At 45.6% G+C, this 9,270-nt stretch overlaps 1 protein-coding gene across 1 annotated transcript in view; it reads right to left on the reverse strand.

The window, feature by feature from the left end:
• Nucleotides 1-486: 486 nt before the first annotated feature.
• Nucleotides 487-9,270, reverse strand: part of fgf11a (fibroblast growth factor 11a) — a 29,949-nt gene continuing 21,165 nt past the window's right edge. The window contains exons 3-5 of the mRNA XM_019868632.1: nt 8,086-8,189; nt 3,759-3,957; nt 487-2,638 (exon numbers count right to left, since the gene is read on the reverse strand). Coding sequence (XP_019724191.1) covers nt 2,496-2,638; nt 3,759-3,957; nt 8,086-8,189 — 446 coding nt within the window. The 3' untranslated portion in view covers nt 487-2,495. The remainder of the gene's footprint in view (nt 2,639-3,758; nt 3,958-8,085; nt 8,190-9,270) is intronic.

Below are 9,270 nucleotides of genomic sequence, written 5' to 3' on the forward strand. Positions count from 1 at the left end.
ACATTTCGCGCTATGATGAATCCAAACCAGAATCATCATCCTCATTCCAATAATAGTAAAGCTTCGTATGGGGGCTGGAAGTCAAAGAATAAGGACAGCGTCACTCTTTTGTCATAGCGCCCCCCAGACACACACACACACACACATAAAAACACTCACACACTAACTCTTTTTCTTTTTTTTTGTGTTTTCTGCTGCATTGCAGATGTGGCTTAGGGACTCAACCGCAAAGTAACACAAACACACCCGCACTCAAGGGAACACACGAATCAAAGTCTGTACAGTACACGTGAGCTTGCAATATCAATATTAATCCCCCCCCACACCCACACACACACACACACACACACACACACGCACACACACACACACACACACACACACACACACACACACCCACCCACACACACACACATCTCCTCCCCCCAAGTCAGACATGGTGGTGGCTGCACCTTGCTAATGGCGTTTATTGCCTTTTTTTTTTTTTGGGCCAGTCACTCGCACTCATTGATTCTTCCTCCACCGACTCTCTCAAACACACAAATTACGTCCACCTCATACAGTATCCATGGATGCCACATCCAGTTTTAGTGACAGGGCTGTGGAAGCATCTCTCTCAGCCTGGGATGACCCTCACTGCGGTGGTCAGCACCTCATGGAGGTGAGGGACTCCCCAGGGAGGAGATTACAGTGCTGCGCAATTGTAGCCCATATCGACGCTTTCATGTTCGAGGCAGATATGCAAACCTTGTGTGCGATATTTGTGATACGGCAGTGCCTTGAGATACAAGTTTCATTCGTTTTGTGAAATTGCGACTCCTCTTTCCCAGTTGTAACGGGTGGAAATGATGGAAAGGGAAATTCATCCACCTTAGCCACCTGGCACGAGTATGAAGGCCAATTGCACTTGATTTTCTTGCCTGGATTCAGGAGCCAATCAGATTGCAATGGGGGATGTCCTGTCTAGAACTCAAGTGGGATTCATGTAGTTCTTTGCAGAGGATAAAGAATACAATAGGACTGTCCACTCCTTCAGCCTCATAAGCCAATCATGGCCTAAGTTAGCATTAGCCCTAAGTTAGCATTAGCCCTAAGCTAGCGGATTTGTGTTATGTTGTTGTTTTAAGTACATGTGTAATTCATGTGGAAAAACTTCAATTGGGTGTGGCATGAAACAGCTCAAAGCCTCTGTTGTTTTGCTTTTATTTAAGTCCGGTCACTCGTATCCGAAGGCACCACTGTACTGGATTTGTTTTTCGGCATCAAAACCAAGAGATCATGTTTTAGCTACAACGTCCACAATGCGACCTCCCTCAAACGTTCCACCTCATCTCGTGCCTTTTCAAGCCTCAAATCCACGCATACTCCATTTCAAAACTCAACCGCTGCCATCAGTCCTTTGCAGTTTCTTGCCTCTAGAGTTAACCCTGAAAACAAATCTAAAAAAAATGAATAAATAAATATTGCAACCTAGAAACGTCCCAGCCCTTAGAATGAAGTAGTTACCCAAGATTTTTTTATTTTCTATTTCACAGTTAAATCTTCCGCACCTCCACCCGAGCAAATCCTGCCCATCGTCTTAATTCTATTCGAGCAGCGGCGGTGTTTAATTAAACATTTGTGTAATTACTTTGTGGAGAATAGTCAAACATTTAATGGACTTCGTGATCCATAGGGGATGATTGGTCAAACATGGCAACCTGAAGATCTTTTTAGCGATTTAATTAAGGTCTAAAACGTTTCCGCCGGGTGCGAAAGTGGCGTTTCGACAATTACCGGCTTGGAACAAATGTAACAATGACGGTAACATTAAATGGGTTCATTGAATTGAAAGTTTACGGTCTTTATATTCAGTTCTCCCTTGCTTAAAAGTGAGAAAAGATGCTTACTCGTGTAAAGAGCAACATCATTTTTGGTATTATTGTAATTTCACAACATTAGTGGATCGATGGCCATTATTTAGGGGGGATATTCATTTGGTGTGTGTTTGTCAGTGTTTTTTAGGTGGGAAGGTTGACACGTAGTGATCAACATCATGAGCAATGTTGAGTGAAAAATTTAGTACAAGTCACAAATTCATCAAATCACACCAGTGGTAAATGGAAGATCTCTCACACACACACACACACACACACACACACACACACACACACACACACACACACACACACGGGGCTTCTTAAAAAGTTGCTGACATTAATGGAAGATGCTGATGGAACCAGTCAAATCAAATCAGCATTCCACCTTTGCACCCGTTATGATAAATGCCAGGAAGACTTTTTGCTCAGCTGCTGGACCGACTTTGGGGAAAAACAACCCCACAGTGCTTTTTGGCAAGAAGGCCACACCTCTTAATGGAGTTATTGCTTCCCAAATTATACTCGCACAGAGGTAAGGATGTGAAGGTAGATGCGGAGGATGTTCTCTTCGGTGTCCAACCCTGTTCGGGTGTCCTCCAGGGGTCCATCCTCATCCCGGCCCCGTTTCTCACAGCGCTAGGACGACAAGGTTTTGGTTTTGCTTTGAGGGTCTTTCTTGCCGTTCTGGTGCACAGGCGAGTCACTGGAAGTCTTGGGCGTTTTCCGAGGCGGACTCTGTTCAGCGACGTCATGGAGGGACGGCTCCCTGTACATGGCCACTGTATATCGGGAATAAGAAAAACATTTCAACAATTCATTTGAATTAGACTGAAATTGAATTCATTTATTCCCAACAGTGAATTTTATTCTTTTCTTCACTTTTCTCTTGGTTTCTATGCTTCCAATATACTTAAGTGGATGCTTGATCTTTATGTCAGATGTCAGCCTCCGAGTGTTGTTCTGTCAATCTAATTTGCCCTTTTAGGAATTAGTCGTGCATACCCATCAGGATTATAATAGTTTTGGATTAAAAAAAAAAATCATTAGTTTATATTTAATTTCGACTTTTTTCAGTTTTAATTCGTACTTACAGTGGGTTTGTAGTTTTTATTTTATTATTTATTTTGATAAAAAGCCTTGTTTTTGTGTAGCTTTAGTATTAGTTTTAGGTTTTTTTGGGGGGTCGGATATGGAATATTTGTGGAGTGCAAATGGGGAAAAAAAACGTTTACTAAGCATTGTGCAATAAAGTAAACTACAATTCCCAAACAACGGTTCAACCTTGCTTCTTTGGTATGGCCATTATACCAAAATAAATATATTTAAAATAAACCACGATCGTTCATGTACGAAATTTTTAACAAAGATGAAAACGAAGGATGTTTTTGACGTAATTATAGTTATTGCAGTTAGTTTCACAAATGTGAATTTTAGTTGTGGTTATTTATTGTTTTTAAGAATTGAACTTGTTTTATTTCATTTTGTTTACAAAAATATATATATATATTTTTTTTTTGTAATTTTCGTTGCACTTATTTTGTTAGTGTTTGTTCACTCCAATAAGAGTGATGCCCAAACTATTTTAGCAAAAGCGACCGTTCAATGACATCAGCATTTTTCCGTCCTCTGTTTGGTTGTTGGATAAAGCAAAACTTATTTTAGCCAAGTTCGTTTGCTCACTAAAACACATCTTTCACTATCAGCGCACACTAATCAGCATCTCTGGTGGGTGTGGTGCATTTTATTGAAATGGAAAACAGCTGCTTTTTTTGTATCGTGTTGATGAGTCCTCTAATAAATGACATGTGAGCGGCGGTATGAAGCGGTAGATTCGTCCCCACTGAAGGGCTCGATACCAAATGCAGAATCGATACGGCGAGCTTGCTGCCATTGATCTACCTTCAATGAGTTTGGGTAGAAAATGTGCGGCGCCCTTCGTCTTCTTGACGCGATTTCCCTTCATGACCTGGCCGTCCCGGTTGATGCCGATGTACCAGGCCCGGCCCGACTGCGTCTGTCTATACAGGATGGACGAGTAGGTGACGTAGTAGTTCTCAAACACGCACTCTTTGAACTTGCATTCTGGCGTGAAGTGCTCCTGAAAGACACACACGCAAAGATGAGAGGTGGGAGAAGAGCACACTTGGGATATGGGAATGTGGGGAAAACGGAGCCCACATTTCATGAGAATGGGATCGCGATAGCGGGATGCCATTATTTATACAGCGCTTTACCTGGCTGTAACAAACAACAATGGACTGACCCCCCCCCCCCCCCCCCCCCCCCCCCCCCCCGCGGCCCTCCTGCAGCTCCCACGTTTTTCCCTCTCCACGCCACATTCCGCCTCTCCCTGTTCACGCCATACGCCCCCCCCCCACCACACCCTGCCCCTTCGCATCCCTCTGTCATGTTGCAACCTTGTCAGGGAACAAACCAATTTGCAGGATTGATTTGGAGCCTTGATGTGACGGGTGAGCAGAAAACGCCTGAATAAGGACTTTGCTCTCTCTCTCTTTTCTCTCTCGCTCACTCGCATTCCTTCAGATGGACGACTGATGCTGGAGCTTTTCCTGAAGCCTCGGCGGAATATCCAGCTTTGGACAGTCACAAATAAAAAATGTCCATGCCCTTTTGCGAACACCTGGGCCTTAGACGAGCAAACAGGCGTAGAGATTCATCACAGCCCAGCCCACCGACCCCACCCCAGGGTGCCGTCAGTTGTGCTACTTTGTGTGACAACGCACTCATTTAAGGCGTTGCATTATTCACGAGGCACGCGCACGGGGGGGACAGACGCGCAGCTGTCTGCCGAGCTTTTACCCTGACGAGCCGTCACGCCGATTCTCATCATTTCAAGGGTCTGTTGGTCACCCTTCGTCACCTTGAGCGTCGCCCGAACGAAATGAAGACACCCTGAACTTGCTGCAATTCCTTGACTCTTCAGTAGAGGGTGCTCTAAACACGCAGCCATTTTCAATCCGCTTCAGCTTGTTTCTGTGCAACTGACTGCAGCAAAGCATGCAGATGTTTGCTGAGGCGCCCCCCCCCTCAACTTGCGCCGGTGAGAGAACGCGCACGTCGTTACACAACTCCGCTCGTGAGGCAGCCATGCGACCTGGGGTCGCTCACTCGCAACGACGCGAGGGGGGGATGGCGAGAAAAAGAAGGGAGACAAAATAATTTCGCGTGAGGACTCCCGCGCGCTCCGCTGGGAAATGGATTCGATGTAAGACCTCTGCGAAAAGTCAATAAGCATTAGGCGAGAAAAAAAAAACAGGAAAATGTGAGGAACTTCAATTGGAAGTCACAGACGTTTCTTGACCAGGTGCAAGAGGACGAATGGATTTCCCGGCGTCAATCAGGCGCATGCGTACTATGTGCACGCTGGGGTGTGTCATCATGAAAACAACTGGTCAGGTGCACGGTGGCCAAGAGGCACCGGGGGGTGGTGTCCTCTGATTCTCACCTTGACGACCAGAACCTCGTCGAGCATTTGGGGATTTTCCAAAGGGTACACGAAATATTGGGCCGCTTTCTGCCCCTCGCCACCTTTGCTCAATCCGTCACGTCGCCTCTCATCTCCTTCCTGTCGGTTCCATGTGTCCGCCACTTGAGAGGACACACGTTAGTGGTGAGACAGTGTGCCTAGCGGGTGGTCTCTGTGGTCTGGGGGCCAGCGTGTGTTTGTGGAGTGACTTTACTTATTAGCTTAATACAAAATTCAACTTGTTTTCTGCTCTTATTTTTTTTTTCTTGACTCCTTCCTGCATGAGCTTATCAACATTTTTACTTGAGCGCAATAGTCTTGATGAAGGTGTTGGACGCGGAGGACGGCACAGGACCCCGACAGGGGTACCTGCCAGCCAGCTCTCAGCGATATCATATCTGCCCCCCTCCACACCCCCCCGCCCAACATTAGGGTTTTTTCTTGAAGAGAGTAAAAGTGAAAGAAAGGAGAGCAGAACAAAGGGTGCTGACTCAAAGGAAAAAGAGACTCGCTGTTTGTGATTTGATGGCAGGGATGGAGAGGAAGGTCAGTGAGGAGGAGGTATATATATATAAAGTTTATGAATAGTTTAGCATCGATCTGTGCTTCTATACCCTCCTCCTCAATGTTAGGTCCCAAGGGTCAAAGCTGTGTTCATCGTTGTCAGAGTTTGGAGTTTAACAACTTTTTCTCCCTATGGGGAGGATAGTGGAGGCCCCGATACCGGTCCGGCCCAATTACGTCTGCCTTCCTTTCTGTGTTTATACCTGACTGCACATGTAGCTTTGCTGAGGGCATGTGGTGGGAAGCCAAATTGACCAGGCGAGAAAGTGTGTGTGTGTGTGTGTGTGTGTGTGTGTGTGTGTGTGTGTGTGTGTGTGTGTGTGTGTGTGTGTGTGTGTGTGTGTGGGACATAGGAGGGTGGGCGGTCATGCTGTGTTAAACTGTATAATAAAGACACACACACATATCAGTACACACGCGTGCACACTCGCAACAGAGCAGCCACACATCATTTCCCTCTTGTCTCTTCCCAGGAGGATTTTCCACACCCCACGTTTAAGAAAATGGGCCACAATGTCCTCAGCTGAGCGCTATTTATTTTTCATTTTTCCTAACAAAGGTTATTTCATCCCGTTGGAGCAAGAACCCTTCGTGTTTTGAATGATCCGCTTTTAATATTGTCTTCAAAATGGAGGTTGAACGATTTTGAAAAATAACCAAATTATTTTTCCCCCCTCAATATTGTGACTGCGATTCATCATGTGACTATTTTTTCAAGATCCCATCTTCCCCTCATTATGATTCTTATTTTTATTTTATTTTTTGTGAACACGAGTGATAAATGAACCCTTTTTATGCACCCTGTAACCTGATAACATGAGAACTTGTGCACTGTAGTAACTGCTGTCCCTGAAAGGGTTCATCCGTATTCCAATCAACAATATCAGATGTATGATAAATTGTTTTGGTCTCATAGGTTTGGGTTACGCCTCAATAAATTAGGAAGAATCCTGGAAGTAATTTCGCAGAAGACCAATTACATATGCTCGTAAATAATGTCCGGTTGTCTGTCTATAAGTGGTGCTGCACTTTACGTATTCAAATATCTGTCACTTAATATCGTCATCTAAATGCTGTTCGTTAGCTCATTTTTGGATTTGTCCATTATGTGTTGCATTAAGCTCGCGGACTTTTGTAAGGCAAAGTTTTGGGGTTCGGTGTTATACACAATGTTTAATCCTCTTTGTTTTATGTTTAGTTTGACAGTAAACTTCAACCCAACAACTTATTTACATGTGCATGTTTTTCTTTATATATAGATATTTTTTTTTCATCGCCTTGTGTATATTGGTTGCAATCATTTTTTTTCTTCTTCCTCACTAAAAAGGACACCAGCGTCTCTCCACTTTCTTGCAGTAGTTAGGATATTGAGTGTGCCAGTTGATCAGCAGGACACAGCAAGTTTTAGCAGCGTAACCTTTCCCTTAATGAGGTTGCACTGCTCGGATGGTCACCCTTTTGCAGCCCGGACCGATCACTCCTCTTCCCGCATTGCAGAGCCAGCGCTCACTGAGGCTCTTTTGGATTCATTCTGGGGCGAGGGACACCACGCTACTTGCACATTTCTAGCTACATCGCCTCCCTGAGGTGAAAAAAAAAGAAAAAAATCCTCCCTCCTCAATTTCCTTCTTGCAGCTTTGCCCTCTATCTTTCATTTGGAGGCTTACATTTGCAGAGAATAAGAGCAGAGCAGGTTATTTAAGGTTGGGACGGGAAACAACCCCCCCCCCCCTCCCCTCCTCACCCCCTACACATCCGGCTGCCCGCCTTTCCCTGTCATCTCGCAGGGATTTTCTCAAACTTTTTCCGCAGGGGTGCTTTCCCTGAGAGAAGTGGGTCACTAATGTGGGGTTTCTCAACTGTGCAAAACTGAATATCGTAAAAATGTAAAAAAAATCACAATTGTACAGAATGCGGCCTCAAAATTTGACTTATCAATGGCACTTTTTGGTTCTTATTTGCGGGGAGAGAGGAGTGATTCGCTGCCACTCGTGAGGCTGCTTAAAGCTTGGAACTGGACAGAGGCGGGTGGTGTATGCTCAAAGGCTAATTTCAAGAGCGCAATGAGAGAAAAGCTCCATTTATTTACTCGTGACCACTCAATGAGGAGCAATGGAGTGAGATCCAATGCGAGATCTGGTTTGCTCACTGCGCTGATCCATTAGAGGTCCGTACCGAAGTGTAGAGGTAGCCCTCGCTGTTCATGGCCACGTAGAGCCCCGTCTTAGTGCTCTGGATCGCCACGATGCGGAGGCCCACAGGAATCAAGTTGAACTGCACTGTTGGAGAAAAAAAAAAAAAAAACGCAAAAAAGAATAAATCGTCATCATTGAGAGAAAGCGGCAGGGAGGACGAGATCAGGAGGAACGGAAGGACTTTCAAGTCGTCCGTCCGGACACGCGGCTGAAAGACATTCGGGTGCAGCGGATGACGTAAGATCCGCATTTTTGCTCATTCAAAGGCAACCTTGGAATTACGTGCGCAGGCGCAAACGTCAGCCATGCCTTTTGTCATCGACCTCAATTACGTGTGTGCATTTTCAAGTTGATGGATGAATGAAGGACTCCCCCCCCCACCCCCCTGGAAATAAAAAATGTAATACTAGCCAGTTTCCAATCAATTTCAAGTCGAGAGTCGTATCGGCGTCACGGATGGAGACGGAAAGTCAATCATGGCTGCGATGGGGAGAAGAAAAGTTTGGGAGTCGGCGCAAGTGACTGGGGAAGGTGCGTTGCGGGAAACGCATCCGAAATTTTACATTTACAGAAAGAGAGCGCCTCATTGTGGTCACGTCGGCTCTGTTTGGAACATGGAGCCCCTCGCCCACCGCGCGTGTTCCTCCTTGTCTTTCCGGAGGGGCTCTGCTTCTGTTTGCCTCATCGATCTCTGCATCTCAAAGAGGCGCTCTCGCAAATGAGCCAAGTGTCACAATGGGAGGACAAATAGAGGGGAGAGCGCGCGGATGGGGGGGGAAAAAAATCCAATGTGGGGATCCAAGCTTTCTTTGTACTGTAGCCTCCTGCCCGCCTTTCAAGTCCTGCTTTGACTTTCGCTGGGCCCTCGGCCGTCTTTTGCATAATTTCTGCCTCCAAACTGACAAATAGTTGACTTTCCTCCACAGCCAGCGATAAATAAGGCCTTGCTATCACATCCATCATCATCATCATCATCATCATCCCTATTCCTGGATAACGCGCTCTTCCTCCGTTTTATTCAAATCGACTCTGAAAAAAGAAAAAAATAACATCAAAAAAAAGTTCTTGTTTACTTTTTTTGGTCGTTCCCCGGGGAGAGGAAATGAGAGGGACGGGAGGAAGGTGTTGCCAAATCAATCCCGCCAGTCAATTTGAGGCCTGGGAG

The sequence above is a fragment of the Hippocampus comes genome, unplaced genomic scaffold, assembly GCF_001891065.2.
Source record: "Hippocampus comes isolate QL1 unplaced genomic scaffold, H_comes_QL1_v1.1 scaffold382, whole genome shotgun sequence".
Classification (NCBI taxonomy): Eukaryota; Metazoa; Chordata; class Actinopteri; order Syngnathiformes; family Syngnathidae; genus Hippocampus; species Hippocampus comes.